Below are 16,304 nucleotides of genomic sequence, written 5' to 3'. Positions count from 1 at the left end.
CCAGACGGTGTCACCTCCCTACACAACGTCCCTCTCAGACCTGGCGCTCACTACAGAGATGTCCTGAGGACCGACGGTTACCTCCATATACACAGGAGCGCTGCCTCTCTGAAGGTAGCCCAGGATTGCAGCTGCTTCGTCCTGAGCTTAGAGTCAGTCACGCCTTTAGTTCTTTTTTTGAATGACCGCAGTCTCCCTGTGCTTCCCTCACCTTATTTCAAAATCGATTTTTTTTTGCGCCCAAGTGCAAGGTTTTACATTTATTCCTAATAAATGCCATTCTCCTAGACTCAAGCTGCTGCTCCAGCCTGTCGAGATCCTTTCAGATGCTGACTGTGTCATCTGAGTTGTTTGCGGTCCCTTCCTCCCAGCTTGGCATCATCTGTCTATCCCTTTATCCAGGACACTGATAAGTGATATTAAGCAGCCCACAGCCAACCACAGGCTCTTCCCCTGCAGATTTCCTGCCATAACAACCGCTCTGAGTGTCACCACTACCAACGGTACAACTGCCCAGTCCACTTCTCCTTCAGAAAGACAATGAGAGAAAGTTACTGAGCGCTTGGCTAACGTCCAGGTAAGCTCTCTCACCAGCATTTCCCTTATCTACTGGCTTAGTCATCCGATCAAAAGAGTAAACGTGGTTGGTCTGGCCTGACCTGTCCCTGATGAAGCCGCCATGCTGGCTCTTTGTTGCCATGTTTTCCCTTTCTAGACATTCAGCAGCTCTCCCTTCAATGATCCTATCTCAGTTTTCTGCAGGAATTGGCATCAAGCTTACTGGCCCAGAGTCTGCAGATTGCTTTCTTCCATTTTTTGAAAATGGGGGCATTTGTCCTCCTCACGTCATGGGGCACTTCTCCTGTTTCCCTCTTCTTTTCCATGTAACTGCTGGTGTATCCGTGACCATATCTTTCAGGACCCAACAATGCAGTCCATCTAGGTCAGGTGACTCACATGCAAAAAGGCCCTCTCTTACATTCTCCCTGTTGGCCCTTTTTATTGTCTCTACGTATTAATGTAAAGGTCATTCTCCCGGACAGAGGGGAGAGGACCAAAACAAGGCCCGAGCAGCAATGTCTTCTCTACAGTCATGCTTCCTTGCACCTCCCTCAACCCAAGCAAAAGTCCCATCTCTTCTTGATCCTCCTTTTCCTCCCAATGTAGGCCGCCATTTTGTGATCCACGTGAGCTTCCTGGGCTTCTGTATGCCCTACCCTATTTTTACACGGCCTGCTGCGCTCTGAGCTATCTTCAGTGATGTGGTCTTGCTTCCACCTTCTGCACATTTCTTTTTAAAGTCCAGGCTGATCATTGAGCTCCCGGTGCACTCACATCTGTCCTTTCAGACAAATCCCATTTTTCTTCCTCATTGGAATTATTTCCTTTTGTATCTTCAGAATTTACCCCTGGAACATCTCCCGACCCTCTTGGGCCAACTCTCCTTGAAGCATTTTAGTACATGGGATTCCTTCTATTTTCCCTCCAAAAGCAGCTCTCCCCAAATCTGGAGTGTGCATCGGATTATGCCCAGATGTACTCTCCCTCTCTATCACAACCTCTAGGGTGGCGCGTGGTCACTTTCCCTCCCTCATCTCCCTGGTTTCCCAGAGTCGTGGAAAGACTTCCTCTAAGATATTCTCACACCTCTGCCCATTCAAGTCGAGTGCTGACTCTGGAGAACACACTGCGCACTTTGGGGGGCACGTGACTCCCGACTGGGCTGGGAGGCTGGGGAAGGCAGAACCGCCGGAAGACTCCAGGAGCAGTTACTATGCACATATTGTGCGCTCAGTGCCAGGAATACAGATATGAGCAGAAAGAAAGACAAGCCCAGTCTGGGCAGATTCAGTTCTAACAGGAAACGATACATGTAAGGGAGATGGGAAGAGTGAGGGACCCGGCGGGCGAGGGAGGCATTGTAAAGAAAGTTGGAGAGCATTGGGGCGCGTCTGAGGTGGCCTGGGCTTCCCCCTTGAAATGGAGGCTCTGGAAGGACCGGTGATGGAGAGGCCACAGAGGCAGGGTCCTTCCGAGGCGTGAGGCGCAGGGCAGCGAGGCCAGGGGGGCACTTGTGAGACAACTGTAGACTCCAAGCAGCTACACAGGCCCTCCAGGGGGGTCCCTCTTGATCTCCTGAGCAGCCTGGCAGCTCCCTGACTCTTGGGCATCTTTGGTCCCTTCCAGTCTGACCTCTGCAACGTCTGTCTGACGTCCTACCCCTGTTGTTCAGTTGTATCCGGCTCTTGGTGACCCCAGTTGGGGTTTTCCTGGCAGAGATCCTGGAAGGGTTGGCCGTTCCCTTCTCCAGTTCATTTTACAGATGAAGAAACTGAGGCAGATAGGGCGGAGTGACTCACTCAGGGTCACCCAGCTGGGAAGTGCCTGAGGCCAGATTTGAACTCAGGAAGCTGGGTCTTCCTGCCTCCAGGCACAGTGCTCTATCCACTGCAGTGCCACCTACGCGTGTGCGCTGTACGTACCTTCTGCTACGTGTGACGCTCTTCTCTATAACCCAACGGTAGTGACAGGAAGCTAGGCTGGAGATTTTAAGCTAAGACTAGGAGGTGAGCGTTCTCCGTCTGGACGTCCCACAGGACTCACAAACTCATTATGTTCACAGCCGAATCCACGGACCCTCCCTGTAGCCTGTTCTCCCAGAGACCAAGATGGAAGAGGGGAGTCTGCCTTCTCGGGCTGGAGAAAGGGAAATGTCCCTTCTGTTTTCCTCCATCCTTGAAGTAAATATCTCTTTGTAAACTCTAACTAACGTCAAATGGTTAAAGAGAACCAGGCACTAGTCGCTGGGGCAAACAGGAGGGGGACACACTCCAAACAGGTGTGTGAGCCGAAGAGAAAGACCCTGGGTCTCTCAGGGGCACCCCTAGGCCCCCTAGGCAAGATGGACCTGGTCTGGTTCGGGCCGAGAGAAGGCCAGAGAGCTCATGGACCACCTGGACATCTCGTGCTCGCCACACCTTGGGCATAAATGAGTGAAGGAAGGAAAGCTGGCCATAGTGAGCCATACTCACTCGATTTTGGGAAATAAATGTCAAAGGGTTCTGTCTGACTTGTAATTCCACAGAGGAATTTAGAGTTAGGGCCCAACCGCAGGAGAGTGGATGAGGGTGAAAAAAGGGAAGTGGATTCGTAGGGAGCACCCCCTGTCTGGTCTTTCTCTGAACCTTCTGAAATCTGTTTCCCCAAACTGCTATTACTGTGTACAACCTCCTGCTGGTTCTGCTCACTTCACTTTGTATCAGCTCATATAAGTTTTCCAAGGGTTTTCTGAAACACCCCTCTTCACCATTCCTTAAAGCGCAATAATATTCCACCACAGTCATGTACCGCAGCTCATTCCCCAGATGATGGGCATCCCTTTGGTGTCCAATTCCTGGCCACCACAAAAAAAGCTGCCATAAATGTTTTTGTATATAAAGGTCCTTTTCTTTTTATCTCTTTGGGATACAGACCTAGTGCTGGTATTGACAGGTCAAAGAGTATTCACAGTTTGACAGCCCTTTGCATATAATTCCAAAATGCCTGGATCAGTTCATAACCCCCCCAAGTATATCAGTGTCCCCATTTTTCCACGTCCTTTCCAGCATTTATCATTTTCTTTTTCTGTAATGTTAGCTAACCTGATAGATGTGAGGTGATATCTCACAGTTGTTTTAATTGGCATTTCTCTAATTAGTATTAGTGATTTAGAGCATTTTTTCATGTGATAATTGGTAGTTTTCTGATTATAAACTGTTTATATCCTCTGATATCCTTTATATTCTTTGACCATTTATCAGTTGGGGAATGGTTTTTATTTTGATGAATTTGGCTTAATTCCCTATATATTTGAGAAATGAGACCTTTAGCAGAAAAACTTTCTGTAAGCCCCCCCCCCCCCATTTCCTGCTTTCCTTCTAATTTTGGCTGCATTGGCTTAGTTTGTGCTAAATCTTTTAAATTTCATCTAATTAAAATTGCACATTTTACTTCCCATGATCCTCTCTATCTCTTCATGAACTCTTTTCTTATCCATCGATATGACACATAATTCCACCCCCCCCCCACATTCCCCTAATTTGCTTATGATTTTGAGCTTATCTTGGTACACAATGTGAGGTGTTGGTCTATGCCTTGTTTCTGCCAAACTGCTTTCCAGTTTTCCCAGATATTTTTGTCAAATAGTGAGTTCTTTCCCCAATCACTGGGATCTTTGGACCGGATGTATAAAATACTAGGTTACCGTGGTCATTTGTTTCTGAATATTGTGTACCGACTCTATTGCACTGCTCCACTGCTCTATTTCTTAGCCAGTGCCAGATTATTTTGATGACGACCTCCTTATAACACAGTTGGACATTTGGTACCGCTACACTGCTTTCCTTCACTTTTCCCTATTGATTCTCTTGATGTTCGTGATCTTTTGTTCCTCCAGATCAATTTTATTACAATTTTTTTTCTAGCTCTCTAGAATAATTTTTTGGTAATTTGATTGCTATGCCACTGAATAAGTCAATTAACTTTGTTAGAATCGTTACTTTTATTATATTGGCTTGGCCTACTCATGAGCAATTAACATTTTTCCAATTGTTCAGATCTGTCTCTATTTGCATGAGCCATTTTGTAATTATGGTCATATAGTGCCTATGCACGTCTTGGAAGGTAGGCTCCCAAGTGTTTGACACTGTCTGCCGTTATTTCAAATGGATTTTTCTTTCCTTCTTTTCCTGCTAGACTTTGTTGACAATACATGGAGATGCTGATGATTTATTTGGGCTTATTTTATATCTTGCAAATCTGCTAAAGTTCTTAACTGTTTCAGGTAGTTTTTCAGTTGATTATCTAAGGTTTTATTAAGCATACTATCCTATTTTGTTTCCCTGTTGCCTAGACATGTTGCTTTTTCCTAGCCAAATTGCTATTGCTAGCATTTCTAGTACAATATCGAATACTAGTGGTGATATTGGTCATCCTTCCTTCACCCCTGATCTTACTGGGAAGGCTTCTAGCTCATCCCCCTTACAGATAATGCTTGCTAATGGTTTTAGACACTACTTATCATTTTAAGAAAAGCTCCATTAATTCTTAAGCTTTCTAGTGTTTTTAAGAGGAACAGATACTGTATTTTGTCAAAAGCCTTTTCTGAATCTATTGATATAATCAGATGATTTCTGTTGTTTTTTATTATTGATATGGTCAATTACACTGATAGTTTTCCTAATATTGAACAAGCCCTGCATTCCTGGTATAAATTTAACCCCGTCATTGTGTTATCTTTGTGATACACTGCTATAATCTCCTTGCTAGTTTTTAACTTAAAAGTCTTACATAAATATTCACTAGGGGAAGTTGGTCTATAGTTTTTTTTTTAATTTGTTTTTGATTTTCCTGGTTTATGTATCAAAGCCATATATGTGCCATAGAGAAAGTTTGGTAGGACTCCTTCTTGACCAATTTTTCCAAACAGTTTATATAGCATTGCAATTAAATGTTTGGTAGAGTTCATTTGTAAATCTATCTGGTCCTGGGTTTTTTTTTTTTCTTAGAGAACTCAGTTATGGCTTGTTCAATTTCTTTTTCTAAGACAGGGTTATTTAAGTTTTCTACTTCCTCTTTTGATAGTCTGGGCAATTTATATTTTTGTAAATATTCATCCATTTCATTTAGATTGTCAGTTTTACTGGAATATAACTGAGCAAAAGAGCTCCTAATGACTGCTTTAATTTCATCTTTGTTGATTGTCAATTCACCCTTTTTATTTTTGCGTCTGGTAATTGGGTTTTCTTTTATCTTTTAGTCAACGGTTTATTTTATTTTTTCCATTAAACTAGCTCCTAATTTTATTTATTAGTTCAATTTTTTTTTAACATTCAAATCTCTCCTTTAATTTTCAGGATTTCTATTTTAGGGATTTTAAATTTGTTCTTTTTCTAGTTGTTTTAGTTGCATACTCAATTCATTAATCTACTCTCTCTCTCTCTCTATTTATTTTGTGCTACGCAATAAGGCTAAATGACTGGTCTGGGGTCACATAGGTAGTAAGTGTTATGTGTCTGAGGTTGGATTTGAACTCAGGTCCTCCTGACTTCAGGGCTGGTGCTGTATCCACTATGCCACCTAGCTGCCCCTGATCCACTCATTCTTTGGGATTAGAAGTTTCCAATTAATTTTTAGTCTATGTTCCTTTGGCCCTTTATATGTAATTTTTATTGCCTTATGGCCCAAAAGGTATAGCTATTATTTCTGCATTTGTTTGTGAATTTTTTATGCCCTAATATATGATCAATTTTTGTGAAGGTGTCATGTACAATGGAGAAAGATATACTCCTTTCTATTACCATTTAATATTCTCTAGAGGATCACCATATCTAAGCATTCTAAAATTCTATTCATCTCTTTAACTTCTTTCTTATTTATTTTATGGTTAGATTTGTCTAGGGCTGAGAGGGGTAAATTGAAGTCCCCCACCAGTATAGTTTTATTGTCTATTTCCTCTTATAATTCATTTAATTTTTCCTTCAAGAATTTGGATGCTATGCCATTTGGGGTATATGTGTTTAGTATTGCTATTATTTTATTATCCATGTTACATTTTAGTAAAATACAGTTTCCCTGATTATTTCTTTTAATTAGGTTTATTTTTGCTTTTGCTTTGCCTGAGATCATGATTGCTACTCCTGCCTTTTTCACTTCAGCTACGCCATAATAGATTCTGCTCTAGTCCCTTATCTGAACTCTATGTGTGTCTCTTGTAAACAACAAATGGCTGGATTCTGCTTTCTTTTCCCTTCTGCTATCTGCTTTCACCCCCTTCTCCCAGTCTCTATCCCACTTCAGGGCACTATCACCTCTCATCTAGATTGCTGATAAGTTTTCTTATCTCTGGTCTCCGTGCTTCAAATCTTTGTCTTCTCCAATTTGTCCTCTACATGACTGCCAAATTGATGCTCCTAAAACTACATCATCCCCTACTGAAAAACCTTCTGTGGCTCCCTACTGCCCCTTGATGAAATGCAGACTCCTTGGCTTGGAATTTAAGTCCCTCCACAGTCTGGTACAGAGGTTCCCAAAGTAGGTGATACCACTCCCTAGGGGCACTAGAAAGATCTAGGGGGGCAGTAGTAACCTCGGGTGCAATTGGGGGACATTGAATAAAAATAAGGAAAAGAAGAGAAGAAAATTTTGAAAAACTTTGTACGTGTTTCATCTGTTGTGTAACAGAGTTAAAGTCGTAGTGATTACATTATTTTCCAAATAAACACATAAAATGCAAGTTATAACCAATCAGCACTCAAGTCTGCCAACAGGTCTTAACAAGCAAGTGTCGGCAGGCAAGTATATCACACATTGTCGGGAAGTCCAGCATGCATTGGCAGGAATATGTGCATGTAATGACTTGTTTACAATACAATACTATGAGGTTACATGATGCAATATTGCATCATCAAAATGTCAACGCAGGAAAAAACTCACAAATTTACAATAAGTTATTAAATTTAAGATGCGTCATTTAAAAAAAATATTTTTTAAATGATTCAAATTAAAAAAAAACTATTAAAGGGTTAAAGAAAGTAGATTTACAGAGGGAGTGCTGAGTAATTTTTTTTAAAAGGGGGCGGCAGGCCAAATAAGTTTGGGAACCTCTGATACCTACCCATCTTTCCAGCCTAATTTCACACCACTTCCTTAACAATCTTTGCTCTAGTCTAATTGCCCTGCTGGCTGTCTCCTGTATGTGGTGTGCCTTTTCACGGGTGATGGTGTCCCATGTCCGGAGGGCATCCCTCCCTCCCTCTGGCTTTGTTCAAAGCGCAGTTCAGGTGCCTCCTTTTAGACAAGACCCTTCCTCACAACCCCAGTTGTTAATGCCCCCTCCCCTCCATCACTCTGCATTAATCGACCCTTCACATGCTGTTGTCCTGGCTCTGACACCCCTGTGTTACATGATAATGGACTCTGAGGGGAGAGAGAAATGAGGGTCAGGGCACCAACAGGATGCTGTTGTTAGGGCAAACACATTTCTGAAAAATTATTCTTATTACTCCACAAATTGTTCAGTCAAAACCTGAATGGGCTCCCAGGAGGAGAAATGTCTCTTCTTCAGTACCTCCCTCTCCCCCACCCCCCTTCCTGATGCTTGGGATAAATCACCAAGTGCTCATGCTCTCATTCTACACAAATTGGATGAGAAACTGAATTATGCTGCCTTGCTCCCACAAAGCATCAGTGGCATACTCAAGTGGGTTCAATGTGGCCCAGACACAGCCTTCATCACGAAGCCTGTGCCTTCATTACCAAGGAAGCCAACAGGAGAGAAGCCCATCTACTGCCTGTGTTTCCACTAACTCACATTGGCTGGAAGCCCAAGATGCCAGAAAAGATGGAATAAGCAGGAGATCAAGCCCAGTGGCCAGAAGGGAGGCATCAGGCCAAGCTTCCAGGCCCATGACTCCTCTCCAAAATGGGCCAGCCATGGTTGTTCCTTGGCTATGGTGCTGAAGGCAGGAGAGCCTCCTTAACACAGGGAGCCAGAAGGGGCACCGTCACCAGTGCCATCTGCGCGCTAGAGTGGGGAAGCGCCTGGAAGGTGGTCTGTCTGGTCTGATCTGTCTCCCCATTGTTTAGCACAGGCAAAAATAATACTCACAGTAATCATCATCATCATCATCATCATCATCATCATCATCATCATCATCGTCATCACTTGTGTTTGTATAGGCCCTAAGGGCCACAAAGCACTTCATAAATATCTCATTTGATCCTCACAACACACTGGGAGACAGGTGTATTTTGCAGATGAAGAAACCGAGGCAGGCAAAGGTTAGATGACTTGCAAAGGGTCACACAGCTAGTGGAGTGTCCTCAGGGCGATTTGAACTCAGTACTTCCTTATTTCCACTGCACCACCTGGCTGCCACCTGTACACAGCAGCGGCTTGATAAATGCTTGTTGAATTGAAATCTGCTCAACTGAAAACTGTCTGCAATTTTAAACATACAGTGCTCTACTCCAGAAGACCATTCCAGGGGCGTGTCTCCGAGTCTTTAGAATCTTGTGGCTCTCCAAAGGACGGGGATGAGAATGGGAGCCTGCCACGGGAAATTCTCCCCTATTCTCCCTGAGCTTCCTGGGGTTGCCTGATGCCTCTTTGAAAAGTACTGAATGTCTTCCTCAGTACCTCCCTTCCTCCGATTAATTTAAGATTAAATGTGATCATCAATGATTATAAAATCCTAATTTGATTTGGTTGAAATTTTGTTTTGAAGCTAAATCATAATACGCTCTCATTTACAGTGAGATGTGTTCTCCTACGAGGATAACTGTGGTAAATCTGGGAAAGCCGAGTTAAAATCCAGTCTCAGAAGTTTATTAGCTGTGTGACCTTAAACAAGTTACTTCACCTCTGGTCACCTCAGTTTGCTAATCTGTAAAGGGGATACTAGAAATAACCCTCACCTGCAGGGGGGAGGTGGGTGAGGGTCAGACAACGAGAGGATAATGACTGTGAGGTGCTCAACGCGGTGACTGATGAGAGCTCTCTGTTATGACTCTCCTTTCTTTAACTGGATGTAAGGTCGCTACACTGGGTCTTAGATGTGACTGGTGGGAGGCCAAAGTCGACAAAAGGAATGACTTTCTTTGTCAGATAATCTCGAAGCGCCTTCAGCTGAACTGGTGCCACTGGCCTGGCAAGACTTACTTTGTGTATGTTATCTAAATTTTTCTTCTTACATTGTGAAATTTGGGAAAACATTGCATCTGAAGTGCTATTAGAAAAGTCACTTCTCTTTTAATTTGGATGCTGTTATAGTACAAATTCAGCTGTGATAGAATGTGGTCCAAATGTTTGAAGATGGTTACATGTTTAATTACGTTTTACTTTTAAGTAATAATAATAATAATAATAATAATAATTTACTGTTTAAAGAAAAAAAGAGCAAAGACCCCTCAAATGATCCTTCTCTGTGAGGTGCCTTGAGACTTTTCTACTTGGGCAAGGGTCAGAAGGTTTCATCAGCTCTGCTGGCAGCATGTGCTAAAACTCTGAAGTCTGACCAACTCCCAGACAAAATGGGGAAACTCACTGGTTTGCTTACAGTGAAGAGAGAGTTTTTATCTGAGATTATTCGATCAACAGTTAAGAAAATGATGCAGCTGTACCTGTTCATGGTCTGTAGTGATCTTAGTCTTTGAGCCAACTTAGTACCAACAGATCTTGGCTTAGAAGATTTCAATCTTGCCTTCGGGGCAAGATTAGCTATGACCAGACTAATCCCACACCATCTCTGATAATATTAAAGAGACAGAAGGGCTCATTCTCCAAGTCTGGCCCTCCCAGACTCTTTTTCCCACTCTTCCTTTGGCCTGGCCTGTCCGTATAAGACATCAGGGCTCAGCTCAAGATAGAAACAGCAAGGGTTTGCACAAGCAGGAATTCTCTGAAGCTTCAGGTGAATCATGGATTCCTAATCTGATGCTCTTCTTAGAGCTCTGCTGTTGATGGAATCAGAACCCTAAGGTTTGAGCTAGTTTTCACCACATGAGCTAGTTATTGGAAGGCCAAATTGAGGCAGTTGTCCTAAACCGGGCTGAGTTTTGTCACTGGCAGATTTTAGCAGAATTGCCTAGGAACCAGAGAAGCAAATCTCCTGGAGAAGCCCCTCCAGGGCTGCCCTGAGGACAAGCCCCATTCCAGAACGTCCCAGGGAAGGCCTTTCTGGGACCAGAGGACATCCGGGACATGTGGGACTCAAGGTGGAGTGTGCTGACTAAACAAACACTGGGAATGGGTTACCAGGCTACCAGGAAGGCGATGACTTAATACTGATGACCACTGCTGTATCACTGTGACTTTTTGTTCCAGCGTCTGTATGTCTGCTGGGTTTTGTTGGCTGCCTTGGTGACATGTAAGATGAGCCCGAGGTGAGCTCTCTAAGCAGTCTGGTCTGTGGCCTGACTTTGCTACAGAGTACGGTATATGTAGTATTAGACTGTGTTCCTGGTTGTGCTTCTCATCCCACCTCTTCGCTGCCCCTCATGCAACCTACCATTTTGTCCAGAAATCTCAGCTAAAGCATTTAAATAAGTGATCTTGGGGGCTGGGAAGCCCAGGATCAAAGGGGGGAATGTTACATTAAAAATGAGCATTAATGACTCCATTTTGTCTTTTACCCACAATTCTGTGAAGTTTCAAACTGATTTTGGAGACTGCGCCACTGATTCACCAGACCACAAGAACGCCTCACCTGACCGTCTCCTGATCCCTGGAACCCATAAGAAACCAGGTGTTTTAACCTCTATATCCTGTTTTTAATTCCCTCCAAATTGTATGTTCATAGTGAGAAACCAAACTCCTGGGTCCTTGGCTACTAAGACCTGGGCTTAAGACCTTGGTCCTGGTTTGTTTTGCAATCATATGCACTGCCAAAAAAATCATTTGCCTGGATGAAACTCAGTTTCTTTTTCTTTTTTCTTTTTCCCACTGGAACAGTGGGTAACCTGACGACTCGGGTCTCCAATTCTGGGTCCAGGACGCTATCCCTGGAGCCACCGAGGTCCTGGGAAATGAGCGGATTGACCCGGGGTCACTGGTGAAAGCAGGGATCCCATGCAGGTCTCTGGACTCCAGGACCAGTGCTCTTTCCCCAAGAGACCGCCATGGTCTGTCTTTCTAAGCAACCCTTCACCAGAACTCCTCAGACCTGGCAACATACCGTGTCCTTTGGGGGATGCTGCCTATTCACAAGGCGCTCCTTCTCTTTCTTCATTGCGTCGGCCTGCTCTCGCCATTTCTGGAGCATTTTCTTATCTCTGGAAAAAATACACGTACTGTAAATGACAGATCAAAGCACCTTAAGTTACATTAGTGTTATGGGAGAGCTTTCCTTTGGCGTGTTTAGATGTCACTCAGTAATTTTAGTCGTGTCTGACTCTCTGTGACCCCATCTGGGGTTTTCTTGGCAAAGATTCTGGAGCAGTTTGCCATTTCCTTCTCCAGCTCTTTTTACAGAGCACGAAACTAAGGCAAACAAGGTAAAGTGACTTGCCCAAAGTCACACAGCGAGGAAGGGTCTGAGGCTGGATTTGAACTCAGGAATGAGTTCCAGGCCCAGAGCTCTATCCATGCATGGCGCCACCTAGCTGCCCATGTTTAAAGCTCATGACAAGCTAATTAAATGTTTTAGACTATACCTTGGTCATAAGCCACTGAGCACAGGCCACCAGTACTATCAGAATGAGAGCAAAGTCTTACTCCCCTCCCAAGTTTGGAGCGGGGATACCTGACTTGGTTCTGAGATCCTGTCTACCAAAAATGGTCACTAATGAATAACAACTGAACACTGGCATGGACCGGGTTCGAGGGGAAGTGTCAAAAGTGTATTTTTCCCAAGCAGGGGTGGGGGGAGGTCCTTAGGGCACAGTCCAGAGTGTCTCTGTAGGGCTCGTGAATCCAGTGCTGTAGAGACCATGGATTTGGGGGCGCCTGCCTACCCACACATAAAAACCTGTCTGTTCAGGTCACCTGAGGGAGTCCTAGCCAGATGTGAGAACCAGGGGCAGAGGGGGCATTCTCCAGCACAGCCTCCCAAGAAATCCAGACACCCCTGGCAGGAGGAAGAGCAGGGAGCGTGCCTGCTGGGTAGGAGGTCAGCGACAGGCCCTCAGGCGGCCAAAGGCTTCACAGAATGAAATAAAAACAGGTGGGCAGAGCAGAAACAAAGTAAAGGGAAGGAAGAATGGCCCAGAAAGCAGTGGGATTCATCTGGTTTTTGTTTACAGAGAGCATCACTCATTCTGCAGGGGAAGCCAGCGTTAGAGAAATGGGAAGCTGCCAATCAACTTACATCCATCAAGCAGCATTTGTTATTTCACAAGGAGAAACCTCCTTTTTCAAGGAGGAGGAAAGACAATAAGGCTGAAAATGAGAGGCAGGGCAAGGGAAGTGCAGGAAAGAAGGAAGGAAGGAAGGAGGGAAGGGAAGGTGGAAAGGGAGAGAGGGAAGAAGGGAAGGAGGGAAAGAAGGATGGACCATAGTTGCTGGAACCATGAACTGATCCAACCATTTTGGAGTGCTATCTGGAATTACGCCCAGTTATTAAACTTCCTATCTGCTTTGATCCAGCAATATTACTACCAGGTTTGTTTCCAAAGATGATCAGGGAGAAAGAAGAAGAATCTACATGCTGTAAAACATTCAGAGCAGATCTCTTGGTGGTGGCCAAGAACTGGAAATTTCAGGGAAGCCTGTCTGTTGGGGAATGGCTTAGCACATTGTGGTATATAATTGTGATGGAGCGCTGCTGTGCTGCAAGAAATGATGAGCTCGATGAGCTTAGAAAAACACGGAAAGACTTGCATGAAATACTGCAGAGTGAAATGTGCAGAACCAAGGGAACGTTGCACACAGTAACAGCGGTATTGTTTTAGGAACAACTTTGAGCAACCAAGCCATTCTGACTATTATCAATGCCCAAGTTCACCATAAAGGACCTAGGAAGGAAGATGCTATCTGCATGCAGAGAAAGAACTGGTAAACAGATGCACAGAATGATTTTACACACACACACACACACACACACACACACACACACACGTGTCTAAATCTAGCGATCTCTGGGGGGAAGGAGAGGAAAGAAAAAAAGGAAAAAAAAGTTACGATTGTCATATATTTAAAAAGAATAGCCAGTTGTACATAACAGATTTGCACTTTCATATGCAATCATCTTTTTTTTCTTTTCTATTCTATACGATGTTATGGAAATGCTTATTTTATTTCTTAAGTTCAGAATAAACTAAATAAAATTTTTAAAAAAAGGCCAGACCACCAAAGTGATTGGGGGTTGGTTGGTTGGTTTTCTGGTCCTTGGGGCAGAAAGAGCAAGGATGATGGAGGGACGATGGCTGAAAGACAGAAGGCTGAGCTGCTCCCTTCTGACTCTAATTCAGCTCGGCTTTCTCTGCCAAGCAGAAAACCTTTGGATTGGAAAGGGCAGAGACAAAGGGGCTTGGAAGAGGGAGTTCAGATGGTGCCCTTTACTGGAGTCTGAGCCCCCTGGTCCAGGTTCTGAGAGAACTGGCAGATGCCCAGCACCCAAGAGACGGTGAGTGGGGCTAATGGACTGAAGAGAGGTTGTGATTTGCAGAGAAGGGGAGAGAAATAGTCTGCCAACTCGAGACTATGGAACCACCCTTTTTTTCCTGATCAAAACTCTAAAACTCTATCATTAAGACACGTCCAGGTCCCACCCTGAAAGGGAAGCAGTGACCGCAGGGAGCCAGCAGGGCAGCTACAACGAGGGCCCTCAGGGGATGTTGGCTTCCTTCTGCAAAGGTTACAAAGCAGGCAGACTGGGGGCTCAAGGGAGAGGTGGTCAAGATGTCACTGAGGTGTCTGACACAATGGAGAGAAATGGGTACGTGATGGTACAATCAGAGGAAAGACGGCTCCGTGGCAGCTGGAGGCGGGTCCCTCAGGGGTCTGTGCTTGGCCTTGCCCTGGGAAGCATCTTTAGCAGGCACCTCAAAAGGGTCATGAGACCACACAGAGGAGGAAGCTAATGCCAACGATACCCAGGGTGATCTGAGCAGGATCCGAAAAAAGGCTGGCACACAAGACCGTGAAGCCGAACGGAATAAAGTGGAATAAAGGCACGATTGCACTGGCCTTCCCCCGGCGTCCCCGGGCCGGAATATTCTGCATCCAGAGGATTCCCGTGCATGCGCCTGCATGGCCAGCCTTCTGCCCCGGTGCCTCCCTTCTAGCCCCCTTCTCTTCACTCACAGAACTCCCATCTCCACAGCCAGCCAGCTCTCGGGTCTCCTCCCACCCCGCTGTCCTACAGGGCGCGTCTGATTACATCACCTCGGCTCAGTAAACTCCCGTGGCTCCTTATTTCTCCAGGAGCAAATAAAAAATCCACGAGGTCATTCCACTGGAAACCTCCCTACATACCAGCACCACCACACTACTGTTAGCTAAGGGTGCCATAGTGGAGAGAGAGCTGGGCCGAGAATCAGGAAGATTCAAGTGCAGATCAGGTATCAGACACTAGCGGGGTGACCCTGGGCAAGTCACTTAACCTGTTTGCCTCAGTTTCCTCATCGGTAAAATGTGGATCATAAAAGCACCTATCCTCCAGGGCTGTTGTGATGATCAAATAAATACTGTCGCATTTGTAAAGTGCTTACAGTGCTTGGCACACAGTAGGCGCTATGTAAGTGTCATTCAGTCGTTTCAGTCACGTCTGACTCTTCATGACCCCTTTCGGAATTTGCTTGGCAAAGATCCTGGTGTGGTTTGCTATTTCCTTCTCCAGCTCATTTTACAGATGAGGAAAATGGGGCAAACAGGTGACTATGATTACATCACCCCCGAATATGTGAATATGTGACCTGCCCAAGGTCACACAGCTTGTAAGTGTCTGAGGCCAGATCTGGGCCCAGGCAGAGGAGTCCTCCTGACTCCAGGCCTGGAGATCTATCTGCTGCACCACCTAGTTAGCTGTTCATTATCATTATTATTATAAACATTATTACTATCCCTGTTGTTATTTCAAAGTGAAATCATTCTACTGACCTTGAGGATAAACTAGTTCCCTGGTGTGAAGCTCAGCTTCTAACTGCAGAATGAAGGGGTTGAGGCAGATGACCTCTGCACCCCCTTGAGCTCTCTCTCCTCAGATCTGACCTTGGGTCAGACCTGGGCCCTTACTGAGGGGCTCCGTTCCTTGCCCAGGCCTCTACCATGCCAGGCAAGAAAGCCTAGAGGCTCCTAGTGTCAGCAACTCAGAAGAGGAGAGGGAGGGTCTCTCTTATCTCAGAGCCAAAATGATGACGTATCAAGGTGAACGCTAGTAGTGCTAAAGGAGGCATTACATAAATATCTACTCAATTAAATGGGCTTTGAAGGCCAAACAGAGCATTTTGTGTTTGACCCTGGAGGCAATAGGGGACCCCTGGAATTTACTGAGTAAGAGAGATGACATAGTGAGACCTAGCTTTAGGAAAATCACTTTGGTGGCTGATTGGAGGATAGACTGGAGGGGGCAAAACTTGAGGCAGGCAGACACCACCAACAACTATTGCAGTATTCCAAGGGTAAGATGATGAGGGTCTTCACCAGGGTGGGGGACAGGATCAGAAGAGAGAAGGGGGGTACTGAAGATATGCAGCAGAGGTGATCTCCACACGAGATACTGCAAAGGTGAAATCCACAAGAGATGCTGCAGAGGTGAAATTGACAAGAGATGCTGCAGAGGTGGTGAAATTGACAAGAGATGCTGCAGAGGTGGTGAAATTGACAA

General features: G+C 45.0%; 1 protein-coding gene across 2 annotated transcripts in view; it reads right to left on the bottom strand.

Moving 5' to 3' along the window:
* Positions 1 to 16,304, bottom strand: part of LRRC27 (leucine rich repeat containing 27) — a 66,852-nt gene that overhangs the window by 10,111 nt on the left and 40,437 nt on the right. For both annotated transcript variants that reach the window (XM_027840499.1, XM_027840498.1), the window contains exon 8: positions 11,715 to 11,811. In XM_027840499.1, the coding sequence (XP_027696300.1) occupies positions 11,715 to 11,811 (97 nt within the window). The remainder of the gene's footprint in view (positions 1 to 11,714; positions 11,812 to 16,304) is intronic.

The sequence above is a fragment of the Vombatus ursinus genome, unplaced genomic scaffold, assembly GCF_900497805.2.
Source record: "Vombatus ursinus unplaced genomic scaffold, bare-nosed wombat genome assembly UNPS02014845.1, whole genome shotgun sequence".
Lineage (NCBI taxonomy): Eukaryota > Metazoa > Chordata > Mammalia > Diprotodontia > Vombatidae > Vombatus > Vombatus ursinus.
The sequence above is the reverse complement of the archived record's forward strand: the minus strand, read 5'-3'. Positions and strand labels throughout refer to the sequence as shown.